Here is a 22745-nt window from a genome sequence, read left to right as displayed (position 1 = left end):
TGGGGGACGAGCGGGATCCCCAGCCCAGGAGTCAACTAACGACTGCTCCTCGGCATCTCAGCGATTAACACAACCCTCACAAATCCTTTTCTCTGCTTGCATGTTACAGGCCTGGAGGCTAGCGACACAGGGCAGAGGCCAAAGGGGAGACCTCACCACAAATGGCTAAGAAAGGATCTGCCTTGCCCTGCTGTTATTAACTCGTACTTGCACTGTGGTAACTCCTGGCCACTGGGCACTGCCTGGCTACACCCAAAGAGACAGTTCTTGCCCTTACACTGTCAGCATTGCAGCTAAGCATCTGGCTAGCCTACGGCTGACTGCTCTGCCAGTCCCAATCCCCCAGACCACACCAAGCCAGGAGCGAGATCTTGAGAACTACAATACATCCCCAACCACCGGGCTCGCTGTGCTAGGACCAGCTTTCCCGATAATCAGAGACCTTCCATATAACTAACAGACCTTGCCGGTAAGAGGAAGTTCTGGACAGCAGAGGGTTCCTAAGCCCGGCTGGGCTGTGCACACAGACAGACACACTACGCTGGGGGTGGGCCCAGAGCTACAGGGCATTTGTAATAAACTCTCAGTCACAAAGAACTAACAAACTCCAATCTCTCCCCACGTGGGCTGCACGGGTGGGTGGCAGGCGGTCGCTCATGGCATGGGGAGAAGTGCAAGCAACTTGTTCTATACGTAAGGTTTGGGTTTTGTGAAAAATTCAATATCAAAAAACCATTCGCCTCGCTTCTCCTCTTTGATTTAAATCCTATGTTTACATTTTAAAGGGAAATTTAAAATACTGAATCCAGGTTTAGAGGCTTTCAGGTGGATGGAAAATTTCAGGAAAATATTTCAATAAATGTTACGATTTAAAAAAAAAAATCCCCAAACCAAAAAGTTTGGGGAGTTGTAAATTCTGCAAACGGAATCAGCTGCACAATTCCTACCCGGGCTGGAAAATGAGCTTGTGTCTCAGCTCCTGCTGGACGGAGCTCCAGGGTCCTGCTCTGCTCCTTTCAGGCACCTCCTGGGCTCAGTGCGGCTGCAGCAGGGCTGGACTCAGTATCCTGTAGCTAACTACATTCTGGCACCTGACTAGGCGAGAGGACAGGGCCTGCTGGGATCTCCCGGCCCAGGAGCAGAGAATGAAGAGCACGAAGGTTGCTGCCATCTCCTGGACTGCAGCGATAATGCGGCAGGAAGCTCAGCACCCGCAGCAGCATCTCTCACAGAAGAGCAAGGGGTGAGAGGCTGGGAAAGGCCAGGCTGAGCCTTGGTTCTCTGCACCGGGCCCAGCGCAGCAGGGAGAGGCCGTGTGCACTTGGCTCCAGCTTCAGGTCCGAGGCGCCGGCGTCACCGGCTGGAGATGGTAAGAGAAGCCTGAGCCCTCCCTTCTGCCCAAGCTGCCCCCTCCCGGCCCAGAGCAGGAGGCAGAGGCAGCGAGGACCGGCAGGCTCCGAGCACACACACAGACGCGGAGACGGGGCGGCTCTTCCATTTTATTGTTCAGATGCATAACACTGTCACGTTGGCACCGAGCGAGGCGGGCATGGCCCTGGCGGCCCCTCCCACACACACAGCACCGACACCCGCGCCCGCAGCGGCCCAGAAGCGTAGCACGTCGTACGGGGGGCACCAAGCGGCTGGCTGGGCCCGGCTACGGGAGGTTAAATGAGATCGAACCCTAGACCCATGAACACGGCCGGGGAGCGCCAGCCTCCTGCGCCCTCCAAGCTTGCGGGATGGGCCCCGCCTCCTGCACAGAGAGAGCTGGGCCCGGCGCTCGTCCCTGATGTCACACGGAGCTTTATTTACATTATTCACATACACTGTCCCCAGCAAGTTAAATAACGACATTATTACACCACACGTCAGGGGCGGCGCGGTGGGAACCGCTAGGAGGGGCGGGGGTGTCAGTCTGATAAGGTGCATGTTAAAAACGAACAAAAAGAGAAACCAAGAGTCCCTGGGGCTGGTGGGGGGGGCACGTCCTGGCCCCCTGCCCTGCCCGGTTCATCCTCTTCCTGGGGCGGTAGGTGGGAGTGACGTGGTTTTTCGTCTGGTAACAGCTATAGTTCGGTGAGAAAGTCTGGAATTGGCACTTCGCCTCGCCCCCGCACCGAGGCAGCCACGGCGCGGGCCACCAGGGGGCGCTCTGCCCAGGGAGACGCACCTGCCCCTCACAGCACTTCTGCGGGCAGAGGGCGAGAGAAAGCGGGAGGCGGATTAGGCCAGCGCAGCTCACGGACACCTTGCCAGCCCGGCCGGCGAGCAGAGCCGTGCCCGGCCCAGGGCTCCGCACGCAGCATCCGGCGGCCGTGGCTGCAGAGCCGGGGGGAGACCCGGCAGGACGGCCCGGGACACAAGGGGCCACGGTGGCGAGAGGAGGGGGCGGCACCTGTGCTGCCCAGCTGACGCTGTCGCTCTGCCAGGATCTGCTCCAGGGCCAAGCCGAGCCCCTTCCCCCTGCTGGGGCCACCCCCAGCCCACCCCGCTGGGGCTCTATGCCCCCACCCTGAGCCCCACCCCCCCCGCCCCCCGGGCCCATGCAGAGGATCCATGTCGGGCAGGCGCGAGCTCCGGCAAGGGTGGGCAGGGGAAGCTCCTACCTGTGACCTGGGGGGGCTTGACGACGGCCGTCTTGAGGAAGGGCTCCTTGTCCCCGAAGGGGATGATGGGGTCGGCGCTGCCGCTGTGCGGTGAGAGCTCCAGCACGCCCTGGCCCACCTCCTTGCCAGGGAAACCGTTCTCGTGCTTGCCGGGCTGCACGCCGTTCACCAGGGGCGCCGTGTCCTTGCTGGGGGGGCTGTGAGGGGAGATGGGGGGGCTGCAGTGACACACGGGGGGGAAGGGGGTTCACAGAGCCCAGCCGCAAACCCTCTCGCTCCAACCCTCACAGGCTGCAGAGCTGCAGCTCCCCCGGCCCTGGGGCTGGGCGCTCCCAGCCGCCCCCACGCGGTCCCGGCTCCCCATGGCCCCGGGGTCGGGTGCTCCCAGCCGCCCCCACGCGGTCCCGGCTCCCCATGGCCCCGGGGTCGGGTGCTCCCAGCCGCCCCCACGCGGTCCCAACTCCCCATGGCCCCGGGGTCAGGTGCTCCCAGCCGCCCCCACGCGGTCCCGGCTCCCCATGGCCCCGGGGTCGGGTGCTCCCAGCCGCCCCCACGCAGTCCCGGCTCCCCATGGCCCCGGGGTCGGGTGCTCCCAGCTGCCCCCACGCGGTCCCAACTCCCCATGGCCCCGGGGTCAGGTGCTCCCAGCCGCCCCCACGCAGTCCCGGCTCCCCATGGCCCCGGGGTCGGGTGCTCCCAGCCGCCCCCACGCGGTCCCAGCTCCCCCAGCCCTGGGGCCGGGCGCTCCCAGCCGCCCCTGCATGGTCCCTGCTCCCCCTGGCCTCCCCCGCAGGGCAGATACCTTTGCTGCGGCCCCTCAGGGACAGGGCCCGTCCGCACACCCTGGCTCTCTGTGCTGGGCGTCGCTGACTCAGGGAGCTCCTCTTCCTTCGCCAGCGGCCCTGCTCGCTTCCCACAGCCTGGGGAGCGGAGCAGAGATGGGTCAGCCCCCCTGGACCGGACCCCAGGAGGGATGGGTAGGGCTGTGGGACCGGTGGGGGGTGGGTGTCCCACACAGGCCTGGCCAGGGAGACCTGGTGTGTGTCACTTGTGGGTCTGGGCTGGATGTCTCCCAGGGCCAGTGGGGTGGGCTGGCCCATGGGAGAGCCCTGCATGATTGGCCTCGTGTGTACGGGTCTGGGGCGTGGAGGGGTGGGATGCCTGGGCTCAGGGGCGGGGGGGGGAGGGGGCATAGTGGGGTGTGCTGCCCAGGCCTGGAAGAGGGAGGTGGGGGTGTGCCGCCCGGGGCCCGGAGGGATGGGGTTAGGGGCAGAGGGGTGTGTGGCCTGTGGGGGGAGGGATGGGGGACGGAGCAGAGGGGTGGGGGAGGGGTTGGGGGGGCGGGCTGGGGCAGGGGCTCTCCCATGCAAGCCTGGTGGGGGAGCAGCTTTGCAGGGCCCCAGGCCCTGCGTTTACCTGGGCTGGCGTCAGTCTCCTGTTTGGCTTCTTTCCCATTCACCATTTTCTTCTCTTCCTTCTTCTGCAGAGGGGAGAGGAGCACGCTGAGCTGTGTCCCGAGGCCGGGGGGGCAGCCCTACAGACTCGCGGGGAATGCCCTGCTGAGGGGGAGGGGACATAGCCAGGGGAGAGACCCCAACTCCTCCAGGCCCATCCCAAGGGCTGCTGGGATGTGGGGCACTGACCTCCCCAGCCCTGGCACCTGCCCACTCACCACCTCCCGCACCCACCCGAGGCAGCCCTAGCCCAGGAGGGTTGGGCACAGGTCAGGCATGCGGCAACCCAGGGTCTCACCAAAGAACCAGGAGGGGCTGGGCCCAGAATCTCCTCCCCGGCCCATCACCGCGTGGCACGGCCTGCGGCTCACACTAGACGGGCAGCCCCACGCACAGCAGGGCACTCGCTGGCACGCTGCACCCACAGGCACCCACCTTGGCATCGGCTGCGTCTGACTTGCGCGTCCTCTTCATGATCTCCTCCAGCCGCTGAGGAGGGAGAAGGTGGGTCAGTCCCAGAGCCCTCGCCTGGCACCCCACGCTCTGCCCAGCTGGGCTCGGGGCGGCAGAGCTCCACAGGACGATGGGCCCAACCCTGCTTGGCTCACCCAACGTGGGCTTCAGGGGCAGCTGTCCCCACTGCACCAGACACCCACGGGGAAAGCGCTGGCAGCTGCCCCCTCCCGCCTGTTCTCCAGGGCACAGGGCTCTGACCCGGCAGCTCACCAGGCGCTTCCCCAGAGTCCATCTGTGCAGCACCCTGACACCACCCTCTGCTCCCCATCCCCAGGGCTCTGCTTTGCCCTACTGCCCCTGCACCACTGCCCCCCTTCCCCCCTCCTCCACTCTGCCTGGACCATGCCAGCCTCCTGGGCTCTGCCCCACGCCCCCCACCCCGACACTGCCCTGCCCCATGCCCCTCTCCCTGCCCCACCCCCTGCTCCACTCCCCCTGCCTCACCCCCACCTTCCCCTGCTCTCTGCCCCACCGTGCCCCACTCCCCCTGCAATGAACCACGACCCCCATCCCCGTGCGCCCCGCCCCACCTCCCCGCTCACCTTCTTCCTCTCCAGCCGCTCCTGCTCCTCCCTCTGGAAATGCTTCTCCCGTTCCAGCCGCTGCCTCTCGGCCTCCTCGCGGGCCCGCGCCTCTGCCTCCTCCCTCTGCAGGATGGGGGGGAGCCAGCCCCCAGGGTCAGAGCAGGCAAGGGCCCCGCCCCGCGGGGGTGTTTCCCACCGCTGGGCCTCGCCAGCCATCATGCCGGGGAGGCGGAGCGAGTGGCTAGTGGAGGTCCCAGCGCCACCCTGTGTGCATGGCACAGGCACAGTGGGCTGCTGGGGCAGTAACACCACCGGGAGCCAGGCCGGGGCTGGGGTGTGGGTTGCGAGGGGGGGTGGGGTACAGGCTGGAACAGCGGGGGGCCAGGGCTGGAGGCTGTTCCCATGCTGAACCTCAGCAAAGGCTGGGCTGAGGGCCTGGTCCAGGCAGCTCTCCACAGAGCCTGCCCTGGCACAGCCCCTCGCAGGGGAAGGGCCAGGCATCGCCAGCTGCCTGCCAGCCGCCGCGTGGGAATTCCAGCCGCTGGTGCTTCACCAGGTGGCAGGGCAGGTACGTGGCTCCCTCCCACATTGGGGGTCTGTGCCCAGGACCTGGTGTCACCCCTGCCCACCCCATGCCACCATGGACCCCATGGTGCCACCCTGTGCCCATCCCCTCCCGGAGTCCCCCATCCTGCTCCACTCCCCATGTGCCCACCCCCCACCCCACCCTGCCACCTGCACCTGCTTCTGCAGCCGCTCCATCTCCTCCTGCTCGGCTCGGGCCCGCTCCTCGGCCTGGCGCTCCTCCTGGTGGCGCTGCTCCTCCTGCTGACGCCTCTGCTCCTCCTCCAGCCGGCGGGCCTCTGCCTCCCGCTGAGCCTGCTCCTGGGCCTCCCGCTGGGCCTGCTCCTCCCTCTGGCGCCTACGGCACACGGCACCTCAGTCCCCGTGCCCGATGCCTGGCCCACCCTGCCCCCAGACCTCCGCGAGCTGCCAGGCCTGTGACACGGCGGAGGGTTCCCAGGGGAGCTGGGTGGGGCACAGGACACTGCTGCTCCAAGGTTTGCCCCTGTGGACAGTCAATGCCCCCAAGTGCCAAGCTCCAACAGCCCCTCTTGGGCCCACTGCGGGGTGTCGAGGCCACTGGCAGTGGGGTGAGCGCTGCCTCCCCATCCCTGGGCAACCCTGAGAGGCCGGGCCACTGACCTCTCCCGCTCCTCCTGCTCCCGGCGCTCCTGCTCCTCCCGCTCACGCTGCTCGCGGGCTTGCCGGCGTTTCTCTGTCAGGAGCCGGGCTGCCTCTTCTCGGTCTGTGGTGCCCGCCATGGGTTTGCCCGAAGGCGTGGCAGGAGCTGGCGTGGGGCTGGGGGTGCCAGAGGGGGCAGCAGTGCCTGCAGAATGCACACAGTGTCACGAACAAATTCATCACACCCACTTCCTCCCCAGGGACAGAACCCAGGAGTCCTGCTCCCACTCCCCATGATCTACACCACTAGACCCCATTCCCCTCACAGAGCGGGGATAGAACCCAGGAGTCCTGGCTCTTCCCCCGCCCCAGGGCCAGCGACAGAACCCAGGAGTCCTGCTCCCACTCCCCATGATCTACACCACTAGACCCCACTCCCCTCACAGAGCGGGGATAGAACCCAGGAGTCCTGGCTCTCCCTCCCTCCCCAGGGCCAGCGACAGAACCCAGGAGTCCTGGCTCTCAGCCCCCCTGCTCCAACCTACTAGACCCCCTGCCCCGAAGGCCTGGCATGGCCATTCCCAAGCAGGGAGGTGTGAAGCTGTCTGATGCAGGAAGAACCGTGCCCACACCCGAGTGCTGTGAGCAGATGCCCACTGGCTCAGGGGCCCGGTGCTGCACCCGAGCCATTTCCCGCCTGACCCTGCAAGGGGCCGGCGGGGGTTCTGCGAGACGTGGCTGGATCACGGTGCGTGTTCTCAGACCTGAGGGCTGCTCAGCGGGGCCGGGGGTCTTGGGAGCGTCGGGCGGGGCCGGGGAGGCTGCTCCCCTCTCCTCTTCCTCCTCCTTCCTCTCGTGTGCCTTCTGCTGGCTCACACGCTCCTTGCGCTCCTCCGTGGCCCTGGGCCGCCCCTTGCGGGAGGAGTGGGCGCTGCGGGGCAGTGGCGGCTTGTGGGGCGAGCTGAGGCCTGGGCTGGGGGAAGCCGGGCGGTGGTTGGGGGTGGCAGGCGATGAGGGCCGGTTCTTTGGCCCCGGGCTGGAAACGAAGAGGAACAAAGCATTAAGGGGGACCGCGGCTGCCCCCACCCTGAGCCTGCCCAGCGCAGTTCGCAGCACCGCAGGGCCCTGCCGAGCCCCCGGTCTGGGCCCAGGCACCGCGGGCAGGGCCCCCCGGCTCTCGGCTAGTCGGCTGTGGAGCGGCTAACAGTGCCCAGGCTGAGGCAGCTCCTGACCTGCTGTCCGCGGCGGGCCGGGGCAGTCTGGGCTGGCTGCCGGGCTGGGGCTGGTGCTTCCTGAGGCCCCGCTCGCGAGACAGGGCGCTCCGCTCCTTGGCGTTCTCCCGCTCCTTGTCCTTCTTCTCCTTCTTCTTCTGTGCGGGGGAGGAGAGAAATCAGAGCCCAGGAGCAGGGGATGATAACGACCTGCCAGCTCACTGCGAGATGGGGGCACACGAATCTCTCACAGTCCCCTGGCTGTCACCCCCCGGTACAGAGGGGAAACCAAGGCACAGAGACCTGCCCAGGACTGGGCTGTCTCTATGGGGCACAGCCTGAATGGCAGCCATGAGACCCCTCCAGGGGCAAGGCCTGCTCTGCAGGGGACACTAAGGCCTGGCCAGTCCCTCGAGAGCTGGTCCGGTCCCGCTGGTGGGTGGCAGGCAGCAGCAGTGACGTGATCCGTTCCTGCTGGGTTTGCTGTCCGGCCAGCACCCATTACGGGCTGGCTGCAGCGGGGCCCTGCCTGACGAACCACCCCGTCCCCCAGACACCAGGGGGCAGAGCCCGGGGGGCACAGGGGAGCCAGGCCCTGAGATGCGCCTGGGGAGAGGTGTGTTCGGGGACAGGCCGGAGCAGGGCAGCACTCACGGGCGAGGACTCAACTCTCCGGCGCGGCGTCACGTCCGGGCTGCTGGCCACCACCCTGCGGCGCTCCCAGCAGCGGTGCTGCACCCGGTGGTTGTTGCAGGGGCTGAGGGGGCTGGTGGAGGCGGAGCGGGGGCACACCGGCACTGCTGGGGGCAGAGCACACGGTCAGGCTGGCCGCCCTGGCAGGGGCAGAGATCATCAGCCAGCAGGCTGCAGGACCTTCCCCCCAGAGGAGTGTGGGGTCCCCGGCACGTGGGGGTCTCCAGAAGAACAGAGGCCTGGTGACAGACCAGGCTGAGATCACTAGCCCCCTGCCACACCGCGTTAGCGCCCAGGGCACCATGGTGTGGTGACTGGGGGCGGGAGCTGCACCCCTGGGATAATCCCCAGCTCCAAGAACAGCCATGCAAAGCCGAGAGGCACAAACCCAACAGAGCAGAGCCCCTGCCAGGCTCAGCCCCAGGGGCCAGCGAGCAACCGGCCCAGGTCCCAGCCCACGGCCTCCAGAGCGGATCTCAAGGGCCAGGCCACCAGAAAGGGGCTGTCGGGTGCAGACGTGCCCAGGACAATGCAAGGGGGGCGGGAGGGGGCAGACACCAGGCTGGGCTGCAGGAGGAGAGAAGAGGCAGGTTAACATAAGGCTTTTCTAGCTGCACTGTCTGGGACTGTCCTCCCAGCAGGGAACCAGGGCACAGGCACCCAGAGACCCAGCATCCTCCAGAGACACCCAGCTGCCCTCCCCCGTCAGTGTGCCAGGACCGGGTACTGCTCTGCAGGGCTCAGGGACCCAGCCGAAGCCACGTCTCGCCTGTCTGCTCCCCCAAGCTGGGTGAACCGGGGCTGGACGGCCGCCTCTCCGACCTCCGCTTGTCACGGACCGAGTCACCAGGCACCTCCTCGGACGGGGCCTCGTGCTGATCAGCCCCGGCCCAGCCCCATGGCTTTGGCTCTTCCTTGCTCCACGCACCCCGGATGCCCCGGAGAGCCCAGCTTACCCTGCTCCTTGCCAGTGCCGGCCAGCGTCACGGCGCTTCTGCTGCGGGCCAGGAAGGAGAGGGTGGGCGTCATGAGCCGGTCCACGATGCTGCTCTCCCAGGGGCTCAGCTGCAAGCTCCGGTCTGGAAAAGAAATAGAGTTTGGGGGAGGGGGACCTTAGCACCTCTCCGGGCCCAGCTGCACCCCCGTCCTCAGGCCCTGGGTCCATCTGGCACCAGCTGGCTAAACACCTGCCCCTTCCCCACCATCTCCATTCCCGGGGCTCCTCGCTGCCACCCCATTCAGTGCCTCAGGGACACCCCAAGCCCACGGAGAGCTCCCCAAGGGGCTGGGTTAGGGCCCCGGTGCCCCCGGACGCCTGCCAGCGCCTGCCTGCAAGGCCTTTGGAGCGGCTCAGCTGGGCCGGGCCCCTCCCTAGGGCTGCTCTCCCCCACCCCAACCTGTGGGCCCTGCTTGAGCCACTCTCCCGGTGGGCAGCCCACAGGGCCCACCCGGCACGGGAAGGGAGGGGGAGCCCGGCGGGCCTGCAGTTCCTGATCCAAGGGGGTGCAGCTTGGGCGAGGAGCGTCCAGGCCCTGCCTGTCCACTGCAGAGCCGCCCTCTGGCACAGCCCGCCAGCCCGGGCTCAGCAGAGGGCCAAGGACTGAGCCGAGCATGGAGCCCTCGCTCCTGCTGCCCGGGGGTCGCACTCTGCTGCTGCCCAGGTTGCCGCTTGCCAGCACCTTCCCCAGCCCGGCGCTCGCCTCGGGGAAGGCAGTGAAACGGGGGCAGGTGGGCAGGGACAGACAGATGTACAGTAAGAGGAGAAAAAGCTGGCAACTGCGCCGCAGGATGACAACGGGATAGGCACTGTCCATGCAGCTCCCCAGAGCTGGGCAGCCAGTCATCCCCCAAGGCCTCTTCGTGCCGTGGTGGCGCTGGCTCTGGGCCCAGACCCACGGCTTGCATCACCCCGCCTGTGGGGCAGGGGGCACTGGCTTTGGAGTCCCCATGGACCCTGGGCCCAGCTCCCGGCTCAGCCCCCGGACGGCGAACACCTGCTCAGCCACCCGGGCTGACGCTCCAAGTGTGACGGCACCGCAGCTCCAGGACCATGTGATGCCCTTGGCAGCCTCCTCCCGCCCATCCCCGTCCTGGGCCCTGCTGGGATCCATCTGTCCCTTCACTACAACCCCCACCCCCAAAACAGCCTCAGCCACGGGCCAGCGCCCCTCCTGGGAATCCCTCTCACAGGGCGGGAGCAAACACCCTCCAAGCCAGGGTGGGTAAATCGGGGACACGAGTGACAATGGGGGGCACCAGACAAGGACCCCCAACCCCGAGTTCGCTGCTCCTTCCCCTGGCACCACGCCTGGCTAACACAGCCCAACGGCTCCTGAGGGTCAGGCCCTGGGCTCAGACCGTCACACTCCTGGAGACAGCAAGTCCTGAACTCAGGGGTCAGCTGCACCTCTGTCCCACTGAGCCCCGAGACCCACGTGCCCTGGGCTTTAGCAGGCTGCCGCACCTGCTGCTTGGGCCCTGACCCGCAGGCCTGGAGGGCGGCCCGGCCCCTGGCAGAGCCAGCTCCCCTCAGCCCCCGTGGGGCAGCTAAGCCAGGTTCACACAGCCCTGCCCCCGCCAGTCACCGCCCCCATCAGCTGCTCAGCTTATTTATATCTCAGCGGGACGGGACGGGAGGGCTGCAAACTCCCATCACTAGGCAACCAGCAAACAGACCAGCAGCTCGGGGTTATAAATAGCCCCCTGGCTGGGCGAGCCGTGGTGCAGGGCTGGGCACAGGGCTCCGCTCCTCGGGCAAGCTCCTTGCAGAGCCAGGCAGCCCGTGCAGGCAGCCAGCCTTGTTCCCGGCGAGCCGCCCGGCCTAGGAGCCTGTATGGAGGGGCACGGCGCAGACAGACTCCTGCTCCACCCGCCAGGCCCCCACGGCCCATGCTGCCAGGGCAGAGGCGGAGCCGGCCCCAGAGCTAGCCCCTCCCCCTGAGCACTGCGGGGGGGGGGTCAGGCCGGCCCCACAGGGCACCATCTCTCAGCAACCCCCCATCCAGCCCCATTGCCAATGGAGCCCGCGCAGCTCGCAGCCCAACCATGACCCCATGCTCTGAGCACAGCAGCGCCATCCCCGTCCCCCCCGGTCACACATGCATGCAACCCCATGTGCCCCACATGCCAGTCACACTAACAGAGCATCACAAGCACTCTGCCAGCTCACCCCCCAGCCCGAGGGGCAGCACGGACCCCAGTGCATCTGGCACCAGCCCCTCTGGCGCTGAGTTCACCGCCCTGCACAGATTTCCCCCGGCTCCCTTGGGTGAGAGCTGGCGAGGGTGGGGAGCGGTGCCCGAATGGCCTCAGCTCCCACCGAACATGGGGGGGGGGGGTTCCCCAGAGAACCGGCTGGTTCCCCACTGGAGACCTGGGTCACGGAGCCCTGAGTCACAGGCAGAGCGGCACCCGCAGAGCGCCATGCTGACAGGCCAGGTGAGGGGCTTCGCCCAGCAAGCGAGGAGACGCCTGCGAGCTCCTGGCTCTCCCTGCAAGAGAAAACAGCAAACGGCTTCTCCCCTTTCCACGGGCGGCGCATTGCGAGGGCAGGGACTGGGGGGGACGGGCACTCCCTGGCACTCCAGGGGGCATCTCCCTAGTGCTGGGCTGGAACTGGGGTCAGCTCCCTCAGCTGCTTCTCCCCACTGGCCCCATGCACTGGTGGGAAAGGCAGAGGTCTCTTACTTCTACTGGGAGAGTTCCAGAGAGTGGCGGAGGATTTGGAGAGCCGCTTGTTGATTATAGAGTCCACGTGTTTGGGGAGGTTAACAGCGGACACTGAGCACCGGCTCGCACCTAAAGGAGGGAAAAGACACAAGGGCATTACGGTCACGGCGGCTGGAAGCCGGGGGAACCTTGCATGCAGGCATGCAGCATCGTGTGCCCCTCGAGTGGCAGGATGGAGCTCCCATCGGCGGGGATGTGGGCACTGGGGCGGCGGCCGGGGCTCCGGGAGGACGTCTGCCCCCAGCACAGGACTGCAGGGGTGGAGGGGCAGCGTCAGAGCAGCCCTGCGCAGACAGGACACAGAGCCCTGGGCGCGGCACACAGGAGGCACAAGGACAGCTGCTGGGATCCACGGAGAGCTGGCACCTGCTGGAACATCCATCGGGGGTGCTGGACCCTCTGCCCAGGAGAAGCACCCGCTGGAGGGAGCGATGAACAGTGCCAGTGCCCTGTGGCACTCTGGCTTCCTGGGGCAGGAGGCTCGGCTTGGCCCGGCCCATGAGTGGTTCTGCTCATCAGGCAGGGATCTCCTCTGCCAGGACAGAGCAGGGTACTTTGGGACGACGCGCTTGGGCCCTGTACAGCTGGGCCTCATGAGAAGCCAGGTCTGTGTCTGGCCCTGGAGGTTGCCGGGAGCAGGGGCGGTGCCAGGGGGGGCTGAGAAGTCGCTGGCTGAGGACCCCAGCTTGGGGTCAAAGGGCAGTTCACCTCTCCCGAATCCCAGCCCCCTTGGGGCAGTGTCTCCAGTGCACAGCGCAGCTGGTGCCAGCAGAGGGAGAGCAGCGGAGTTTGGTTGGAGAGGAGGTTGGGGGGCTGCGAGGGGCTGCAGGCACTAGACAGGTGATCCCCAAACATACACACTGAACCCAGCCCCCCGACTCCACCAGTGCCCCTCGATCCTGTCCTGCTCCAGCCTGGCCCTCTCTGAGCACAGCCCGGCCCTCTCACAGCTGTGCATCACTGCTCTGGCACGGTGGGAGTTTGCATCAGAGTGCCAGGGGCTGGGGGCTAACCCCCGTCTTAGACACGGGCCAGGGCAGGCTCAGCCCACCCGAGGGGCTGCCCCAGGATGGAACTGCCCCCTCCCATCTAACTCACTGCAGCTTGCCCTGGTCGGGGTGCAGCCTTCCCTGGGCAGGGCAGGGGAGGGGGAGCAGCTCGGCCACCGCCAGGAGTCCCAGCCAGGGACCAGCCATGGGAGGGTCCCTTCGAAGGTTTCGTCCCACAGTGCTCCAGGCAGCCCCACGCCTTGGAGGTGGGAGCTGGGGAGTTCTCTGTGCTGAGCCAGCAGCTGCTGAGTGGCACAGGCTGGCAGCCAGAGCGGAGCCCTGAGGCAGGGACGTGGCACTCAGGCCGGGGCTCCAGGGCTGTCACCATCTCCTCCCAGTGGGGCAGGTCTGGGCAGCCTTGGCCCAGATGCCAGGCGAGCCTGAGGGAGCAGACCTCCTGCGCATCCCGACGCCCCACTGAGAGCCCTGCAGCAGGGCGGGGTGTCAGACAGGGCCAGGGAGCTCCTGGTCAGTTCAGAGCTCGGGAAAGAGCCATTTAATAATAATAATAAAAAAAAGAGCAAAAAGGGGGTTTCCTCCCAAACTGCCTAGGGATGGAATCTGCAAAAGCAGCTGCTGACGGGCGGAGCTGGCCCGAGATGCCCACGGAGCTGCCCCATTGCAAGCTGCCCAGTGGGAGAATCAGATCCAGGCGTCCCATGCTGGGCCCCCCGGAACCAGAGGGCAGCGAGTCAGAATGGCTGGGGTGCTCCAGGCTGTTCAAGCACCTGTCAGAATTTGGGGCAGGGCCGGAGCTGGGCCCAGCTCCCCCAGGTCGGGCCCCTGCCTGTGAGCCCTGCTCCGTCGACGGCTCCCAGCAGAAACCAATCCAAACTCTGCCGTTCCCACCAAGTTCCCCCACAAACGGCACTTGGATTCAGCCAGCGCGCACCCCCACATCCCTCATGCCGCTGCCTCTCCAGCACCTCGGCCTGCGCCCCTTACAGCCAGCCTCTAGCTGCTCTGGCTGCAGGAGAACCCCAGAAACGTGGCCTGCGTGTAAATGAGGCAGAGACATTTACTTGAGTCTGCAGAGAGCCTGCACCCGCAGCTCAGCAAGGAGAACCCCCCCATTCGCTCAGCGGCCCAGCCACGATCACGTCAATGCCAGCACTGTTCACTATTTCACGCCGCACGTGGGGAAGAGCAGAGAGGGCTGTGGGGGTGCGTCCCTGATCTGCACAACTCCCGGGGAGCAATGCTGCATTTTGGTGCCCCAGGTGGGCGGCTTGGGGAGCTGCCTCGGCAGGTTTCTTTCCCCTCAGTCAAAGCGGAGCTGAGCCCAGCAGAGCCATGGGCATGGTCAAGCCCCCCCCCCCCCCCCGACTCGGAGAGGTGACCTCACAGGGCGGAGCTTGTTTGTGGGCAGAGCCTCCCCCATTCGGGCCCTGCTCAAACCTGTCCATTGGGGGAGGTGGCGCGAACCCTGGGCAGTGCCAGTCCCAGCTGAGTGCCCAGGAACGGGTGAAGCCGCAGTAAAGGGGACAAATGACTCAGAGGCCCGTCCCACTGGCAGCGAGGGGCTCCCCAGAAGGCGGAGCGAAAGCGATGGATGGTGCTCTGTGCAGCGCCAAGCCGGCTGCAGCCCCAGCTCAGCACAGACGCATACTGGACTGCGCCACGTCTCCGCCCGGGGATGGGGCAACAGCAGCGCGGGCCCCCAGAACATTGTGCCATTTCCACACGTGCTCACTCGTATCACATTCCCAGAGAGACAGAGGACGACACGGCACCGACGCAGCTCCGTATTCACAACAACCAGCCGACGTGACTCCCCTTCCTGCAGGCTGCCCAGGAACGGCCAGGCGAGGGCACGGCTTTGGAGACGGAGAGCGAGCGGGCACCAACACCCCTGCCCGCGGATAGGACACCAGCCACCGAACTCCGCTGGGCAATGCGGACCCGGCGCGCCCACACACAGGGCAAAGGCACCGAGAGCGACACCCTGGCGCAGAGGGAGGGGCCCCAGCGGGCGCAGGGTACCATGCTGGTGCTGCTGCGCAGAGGGCAGCTGCTCAGGGGCAAGGAGGTTCTGATGGATCCCCCCAGCCCTGCCCCTACCTGGGCACTGCAAACCTGCCGAGCCCCTCCCTCGGCCATTCCCAGGCCATCCTCCAGCCTCCAGGCTGCGGTGGGTGAACCCTGGCACAGCCGACTGCAGAGCATGGCCCGCTGCAGAGAGCCTGGTGCCCCACCTGGGCAGGGGAGAGTTCCTAGGATTCCACATCCCCCCTTTCATCTTCTCACGCCAACGGAGAGCCCAGGCAGCTTGTGCCCAGCCGTGCATGCGCCTGAGCCCCCGACTCACCATCCTTGTGCCGGGGGGAGCTCTGGTGCAGCGCGCCAGCCCACGACCACCTCTGCTGCCGGATCTCGGCCCAGGTCTTCTTGGCTGACCTCTGGATGGCGGCTTCGTAGCGCTCCTGCGACAAGGAGAGGAGGGGGTGAGGGGCGGGGCAGGCGGAGGGAGCAGGCGCAGAGCCGCCTGCAGCAGCACGAGCTGCATCCCGGCCTCGGCGCCCAGCCTGAGGGGTCAGGGTGAGGGACTGGGGCAAGGGGCTGGCTCTGAAACTAGTCCCTGGGGAGGAGGAGCCGCAATGTGGGCCCCAGAGGGAGCCAGGACACGCACCTGTCGCCGGCCGCACCCAGCACTGCCGGGGCACGTGGAGGGAGCTGCAGGGGGGGAGCTGGGGGGCAATTGCATGCTGGGAGGGTGCAGGGGCACAGGGGAGGCGGGGGATGGGACATGCAGTGGGGGTTACAGGTGTCCAGGGCAGGCGGGGGCTGAGGTGACTGGAGAGTTTGGGGTGGTTTTTCCATCCCGTTTTGTGCCCGGGAGGTCTCGTACCCAGGGGCACTGGGTGCCACCCAGAGGCTGCCCCTGCCCTGCCCAGCACCGCGCCCACCTTGTTCTTCTCCAGCTTCTGCCTCTGGCGCTCCTCCAGGACGGCCCGGCGCTTCTCTGCCTTCAGCCTCTGCTCCTCCAGCCGCTTCCTGCGATCCTCCAGCTGCCTCTCCCGCAGCACCTGGGCCTTCTCCTCCTTCTCCAGCCACAGCGCTCGCTTGGTGGCTGCGAGAGAGCCCGGCTGTCAGGGGACGGAGCCCGCAGCGCCCCGCGCCACAGGGGCAGGCTGGGCCGGGTTCCTGCCCAGGGCCTGGCTAGGGTGGCTGGGCTCAGTCTGCGGTGCCCCACCCCGGCCCTTCCACTTAAAGGCCACGACAGTGCAGGGCCCCTAGAAACAGCCCCCTCCCCTCCCCTCCCCTCCCACCGCCGCGTTCGTTTGAAACCTGGTCCGAACGAAGCCGCTGACGGGACCCGGCGCCTGGCCTCTGCCAGACCACACAGCGAGGGCCCCCGGATACGCTGCCCTGGGAAGACTCGGAGCCCCTGGGGCCAAAGGCCTGTGTTTCTATAAAGCACATGGCGCCAGGCAGTGCCCATACGCTGCCCCACAGGCCTTTCCATCCTGGGCCTCCCCGCTCCTGGGGCCGGGCAGTGCCAAACGCGATGGGGACCCCATCTAAGCTGGCCCCCTTTCACTGCCCAAGGCAGATACAGCGAGGGAGGGCAGGGGAGGGCAGCCTGGCCACGCTCCCATGCCCAGGATGCAGCCCCCAGCACAGCACTGCTGGCCACAGGGATGGGCTTTTCCCCCTTCCTCTGGACACTGGCCGGACAGCAGCGGGTGGAGCAGTGGCCACTCTGGCCCTGCCGGGCACGGGGCACGGCCCGAGGACGGGTGGGAAGCCCTGGGACAGCACCTCTGACTGTCTGCTCGCTTAGATCCCTCCAGGGAGTGCGGGAGCAGAAGCTCTGGAAAGGCCCAGAGCTGGGCACAGTGGGGCCGTGGAGCCGCTGGGGTGAGGTGGCCGGAGGAGCTGGGCTCTGCCGAGCTCCCTGCAGGCAGAAGCCACAGGTGTTGGAGGAGGATTTGGGGCAGAGGCACCCGCAGCAACGGCTGGGCCCAGAGGGGAGGAGCCTGGGGCCAGGACAAAAGGGAGTGGAGAAGCCGGCCTGAAAAGCACATTCAGGGAAACAATGGGGGAATGAGGGTGGAAATAGTTGGGAGACAAGGAGGCTGCTGTGTGGGGACGCGGAGGGGGCCCTGCAGCGCGACCGCCGGGAGCTGCGAGAGCACGAGGCCCTGGCTTGCTCGGGGCTCCTGGGGCAGCAGGGGCACCGTGTTTCACTGGGATCCCAGCGCCCGGGGCTAATCCTGCGACTCCCGGCTAATCCGCCTCCCAATGAACCCGCCAAGCTCCTCTAACTGGGTTTGTCTTTATCCCGCCTTCCCCTTTGAGAACCGAATCCGGGCCCAGTCCCTGGTGCCCACGGCACCCTCTCCACGCTCCTGTGTGCCCGTCGCCCACCAGAGCCCCCCCAGAGCCCAGGGCACCTGCACACACGGCCCTCTCCCCCAGCTCCCTTCTGCAGGGCCTGGGGCTCACCTAGGTACTTGGCCCGCTCCTCCCTCCGCTCCTTCGCCTGCCTCTGCCTCGCTTCAGCTCTCTGGGCACCTGCGGGAGAAAGGAGAGAAAATCTGCTCAGCACAGGGCTGCCCCCATCCGCCGGCCTGGGGCGGCTCCGGACATCTGCTGGGCAGAGGGGAGGCGCCAACGTGTGATCCATGAGGGTCGTGCCTGTGGCCTCGGCCAAGAGCCGCCCAGGGAACCGGACCGCGGCATGGGAGCACAGGCAGCTGCTCTGCGCAGTCCCTGGTGCAGCCCCCCCGCTGGCCAGGATGCTCCCGCTAATCCCTGCAGAGGGGTGCTCTGGGGCCGCACACCCACCCCGGGCCCCAGCTGGCCTGTACAAAGCCTGGCCCAGCACCCGCAGCCGGCTGCAGGGATCAGCGCACCAGCTCCTGCGAGCCTCCCTCGGGTCGTCCCAGCCCCGCTGCTCTGGGCCTGTCCGCCAAGCGGGAATCGTCCCCTCTGGCCAGGGCTCTGGTACCCAAGGCCCTGTGCAGCACTGCCCCAGGGGCGCACACACCTTGCTTGGGCCTGGGGCTGCTGGCCGCTGCGGCAGGGAGTGGAGAAGCGGCGGTGGCAGGGGATGGCCCATTGCTCCTGCGGGGTAGCGCTTCTCCCGTGGGGGCGGCTGCAGCTGGGGAAAGCCGGGCATTTCCTGGAGCGCTCTTTGCTCCTGCAGGGGTCCCTTCCACAGCGGCTGGAGAAACTACTGGGGCCGGCCGGTCTCCCTGGGGGGGCAGAGCTTCTCCTGGAGGTGGGGGGGCAGCGGCAGGGGCTGGCTGGTCTCCCCGGGGGGGCAGAGCTTCTCCTGGAGGTGGGGGGGCAGCGGCAGGGGCTGGCTGGTCTCCCCGGGGGGGCAGAGCTTCTCCTGGAGGTGGGGGGGCAGCGGCAGGGGCTGGCTGGTCTCCCCGGGGGGGCAGAGCTTCTCCTGGAGGTGGGGGGGCAGCGGCAGGGGCTGGCTGGTCTCCCCGGGGGGGCAGAGCGTCTCCTGGAGGTGGGGGGGCAGCGGCAGGGGCTGGCTGGTCTCCCCGGAGGGGGAGAGCTTCTCCTGGAGGTGGGGGGCCAGCGGCAGGGGCTGGCTGGTCTTGCCGGGGGGGCACGGCTTCTCCTTGAGATGGGGGGGTAGCAGCAGGGGCTGGCTGGTCTCCCTCGGGGGGCAGGGCTTCTCCTGGAGGAGTCTCTGCAACAGGGGCAGGTGTGGCAGGGGGGGAAGGCTGGTGGCTCGGGGGGGGGATGCACTCTCCCATAGGGGTCGCTGCGGGAGGGGCAGGCCAGTCACTCCTGGGGGGCAATGTTTCTCCTGTAGATGGGGAGGGGGCTGCAGCAGGAGCTGGCTGGTCACTCTTCGGGGGGACGCTCTGCCCTGGAGGGGGTGCTGCTTTAGCTGAAACACAGAAGCAGAAGAGAACAAGGTCAGTCCTTCCCCAGAGCCCAGGCCAGCCCCACACATGGGCCCCAGGGCACATCTCCAGCCACATGGGGGCAGGAATCGGGGGAGGTCGGCGCGCCAGAGCCCCACGCTGCCGCCCCACCCCAGCGCTCCTGACCGCGGCCTCACTCAGCCAGGGGTGATCAATGGCCAGGCAGGGCCGTCCTGGCATCGCACTGGCGCCACGGGGCACCAGTGCTGCCCGTCTGCCCGGGGCCATAGCGGCAGAGGGGGAGCTAGTCGGCGCCGCCCTCCCCAATGGCCACCGACTATTTTAGCCTTGAAACAGGAACTAAGGACGGGATGTGAGAAGTGACACTGAATGCTGCTCGCTCCAGTCCCAGGGCCTGTGACTCACAGCCTGTCCCCCTCCCCGCCAGCTCCCCGAGTACCCCTCTCCCCCAAGTCCCTCGGCAGCCCCCCTCCACCTCTGCCAGGCATGGGGCAGCCCCTGGGGGCCCCCATGTGTCTCATACAAGGGCCACCCAATGCTCGTTCTCTCAGGCCTGGGCAGACGGTTCAGCCCCACCGGAGGAGGCTGGGCTTGGAACCGCCCTGTCGGCAGCTGGCTTGGCCAGGGCGGATTACTGAACAAAACGGCCGCGTACCAGGCAGGGAGCTGGCCAGAGGGACAGAGTGGGGAGTCTGGGGGTACCCAGCCAGCCCAGCCCCCTGGGAGTGACCCTGCCACAGACCAGCCCACGGCAGCTCGCGCCCCAGGTGGCCTGTCCCCTGTCCCTGTGATGTGCACAGCACCATAGGTTGCCTGGAGCAGACCCACAGACTATGGGAGACAAAGCCCCAGGTGCCAACTCCCTGCAGGAGCAGGGGCAGCACAAGTAGCCAGGGTGTGGGTCTCGGGGGGAGAGGGGTGGCAGGACCCACAGGCCGGACTGGGGGAGGGGGAGATCTGAAGGAAGCAAAGGGGACCCAGTGCACAGGAACCAGGTGCGTGCTCCCATGGGGCTGCACGGACGGAGTCCCAGCATTGGCAGGACCAGCAAAGACCCAGAGCATGAGGACGGAGGGGACAGGGCGGGGGCTGGAGCAGCGGCTGGGTGGGTGGGACAGGTTCCAGCTGGGACGCAGAGGCCCTGGTGTCCCCGGGAGATGGGAGGGCCAAGCCGGAGGCTCCTTCAGCCAATCCACAGCCATTGGCATCCCCAAGGAGGGGAACGGAGTGACCCCCTGGGACAGCACTGGGCACTCAGGGCATCGCTGGGCCCAGATCCCGCAGGCCCTGCCTTGCCCCCTTCCGAACATGTCCCCCATGGAGGGCGGGGCCCCACGGCAGTTAGTCGCCCACACGCCCCACGCTCCAGGCACAGCACGTCCCTCCGGCCAGCTCACACAATGCACAGAGCGCCCATCGGCGAGGGCCTGGCACTGCCCAGCACCGGCCATCAGCCAGCAGGGCACAAAGCCACCCTGTTTCCTGTGGGAGCAGCTGCCTGCCCTGCTCCCAGGTGGGGGCTGAGGGTCCTGGAGCCTCGGCTCAAAGCGAAGCCTGCCCCCAAACAGCACCGCTCAGAAGGGAAGGGTTCCCGGGGTGGGGAAGGGGAGGGCCCGGGGCTGGACCCTGCACAGCAGGAGGCAGAACACCCCTGCCCCAGCTGGCTGGGGGTGCAGTGCCCCATCCCTTCCCAGCGCTGGAGCGGGAGCTGCCTTTCCCAGCCCAGGACAGTGCCGTCCCAGCTCCCCCGACGTCATCGCTCCAGCCCAGCTCTGGTCCCGGCAGCAGAGACAGAGCCTGCGGCAAGTGCCTGCACACAACAATTGACTAATGCTGCAAGAATGTCCATGTGAGGCCGACGCATCTCCAGCAACCGAAGGCCGCCTCCCCCGCGCGGGGCCACCCAGCGCCTCCCGCACCCCACCCGCTCCCACAGGAAGTGACAGACTGGGCCTGACCGGACGGACGTGCAGGCCTCTCCCAGGCCAGCGACAAAGCAGGGAGAACACCCCCCAACACACACCCTGGGGGTTGCTGGGAGTCAGCAGAGAACGGGGCCGGCTCCTGCCCGTGGCTACAGGAGGGCGTGTTGGGAGGGCATCGCACGGGCCATTCGGCGGAGCTGGCAGGCTCAGCGCCGGTTCAGATACAGGCTAGCGGGGTCGGGACTGAGGGGCACTGGCAGAGGTGGGGGGAAGGGAGGTAAGGATTTGCTCTGGCTCACTGGCATTGCCTCCAACACACCCAAAGAGCCCTCCCCAAACAGGTACGTCCCTGACACACAGAAACCCATTTCCCCCGTCGCAGGACCCGGTCCCCGCGCCCACAGACACAACAGGGGAACACACCGTCCCTGCCTCTGCGAGGAATTGCTCCCGCGTGCGCCTCTCCTGCCAGGCTGCTCCCACCCATCAGTCTGCATCGGCGTGGGCGCGTTACACGCCAGATCAAAGGGGCGTTTTGTTTACAAGGCAGCGGGTGTCAGCGCTGGCATCACAGCGCCGGGTTCCCAGCAAAGCTGCAGCACAGGCAGCGTGAGCCGGGCGGCTCCGTGACTCACGGCCCCCGTGCAGCTGCACCAGGAGAGCTTTGGCCCAACTTCTCACCGAGCTCAGCACCCTCCTGGGGGCTGGGTTCCTGGAGAGCTCCACTCAGTCAGGCTTGGAAACGAGAGCTGAATTCTAGCAGCCAGCAGCTCCCCACGGGGACACCAAGAGCCAGAATCTCCAGAGAACCCAGCACCCAGCGTGAGCTGAACAGGGGCATCCAGAGCCACAGACCCAGCTCCCAAAATGTGGTGCCAAGGCCGAGGGTCAGTAACACCCCCCACCCACCCCCGGCCTTCTGCTGCACTGTGTTCTCCAGCCGCTGCTCAGAGCCGTGGGGCCAATCTCCGCTCTCTAGCCGTTAGGTTTCAATGTGCCACGTTCGAAGGGCTGCCAGCACCTCTACCTCTAACTGCGAGGGCCCTGCCTGGGCGGCCTGGCTTGGCCTCGGAGGGGTTTGGGAGCTGGGGTGGCTGCGCCGGCAGTGGGATCCCAGCCCACACTTTCACAGCTCACGAGATTTACTGCACTGTGTCCTTCCATGCCCCTGCTCAGAACGCGAGCACTCAGCAGCCCCTGCCCGTTTACGGAGCAGCACACGGGGCAGTGCGAGAGAAAAGCCAGGCCATGCTGCAAGGGGACACATGCCAGGCATGCACCAGAGGGACGAATGCCACTTCCAGCCCATTCGCCAGCCCCAGGAGCAGGGCTGAGGCTGGGTCAGAACCAGGAGAGGGTGGAAACTGTAACCCGGCGTATTTGAGAACTCTCGGGAAGGGCGTGTGCCCGTTGTGAGGACAGGAGAGGCGGGCACACAGGTGTGTGTCCGTCCATCCATAGGAGTTTGCCTTGGTAACTCCCCATTCAGACACAGGCCTGCCAGGTTTGAGGGACTCGCGCTCACACCCAGAGACTGACCACGAGACCCCGCGTGCCTGGCAGTTCAGCAGCAGTGACTGGGCCGGCCTGGCCCTCGGAAAGCAGCCGATTCCCTGGCTGGGCTGACTGCAAGGCCATTGAATAATCACCTGGACTAAAACAAGCAGGGAAGCACAAGTAACCACTGCAGCAGCAGCCAGGGAGGGGCAGGAGAGACACCCAGCTCCAGGGCCAAGTGCTGGCAGGGGGAGGTCACTCCAGGGCAGCCCAATCTCATCCTTGGCACATTTCCTCTTTTCCTGACCTCGCTTGCCTGCACCTAAAGGTCCAGCCAGTGCCAAGCGCTTCCCTGGCCCCCGCGGCGATCCCCTCGCCACCGGGCGCAGTGGGAGGGCACGTGTGCAATGCGGTGTGGGCACACTGGACGTGCAGTGCAGCTCTGCCATCCTTGCACACGCACAGAGCGCCAGCAGGGTGTGTGGAGACACCGCTGCC

General features: G+C 67.0%; 1 protein-coding gene across 6 annotated transcripts in view; it reads right to left on the bottom strand.

The window, feature by feature from the left end:
• Positions 1-1487: 1487 nt before the first annotated feature.
• Positions 1488-22745, bottom strand: part of MAP7D1 (MAP7 domain containing 1) — a 34842-nt gene continuing 13584 nt past the window's right edge. The window contains exons 2-18 of one of the 6 annotated variants that reach the window (XM_044997775.1): positions 17964-18827; positions 17420-17488; positions 15877-16040; positions 15279-15393; positions 11880-11990; positions 9149-9271; positions 8154-8299; positions 7521-7654; positions 7053-7324; positions 6310-6493; positions 5845-6025; positions 5122-5226; positions 4499-4552; positions 4026-4089; positions 3412-3529; positions 2610-2827; positions 1488-2191 (exon numbers count right to left, since the gene is read on the bottom strand). In XM_044997775.1, coding sequence (XP_044853710.1) covers positions 2181-2191; positions 2610-2827; positions 3412-3529; positions 4026-4089; positions 4499-4552; positions 5122-5226; positions 5845-6025; positions 6310-6493; positions 7053-7324; positions 7521-7654; positions 8154-8299; positions 9149-9271; positions 11880-11990; positions 15279-15393; positions 15877-16040; positions 17420-17488; positions 17964-18827 — 2933 coding nt within the window. In that variant the 3' untranslated portion in view covers positions 1488-2180. Of the gene's footprint in view, positions 2192-2609; positions 2828-3411; positions 3530-4025; positions 4090-4498; positions 4553-5121; positions 5227-5844; positions 6026-6309; positions 6494-7052; positions 7325-7520; positions 7658-8153; positions 8300-9148; positions 9272-11879; positions 11991-15278; positions 15394-15876; positions 16041-17419; positions 17489-17963; positions 18828-22745 lie in introns of all 6 variants that reach the window. The other 5 variants (XM_044997772.1, XM_044997774.1, XM_044997776.1 and 2 more) reach the window with 5 other exon arrangements.

Source organism: Mauremys mutica, chromosome 23, assembly GCF_020497125.1.
Source record: "Mauremys mutica isolate MM-2020 ecotype Southern chromosome 23, ASM2049712v1, whole genome shotgun sequence".
Taxonomy (NCBI): Eukaryota; Metazoa; Chordata; order Testudines; family Geoemydidae; genus Mauremys; species Mauremys mutica.
Note: the sequence above shows the minus strand (reverse complement) of the source record. Positions and strands in the feature narration are given on the sequence as shown.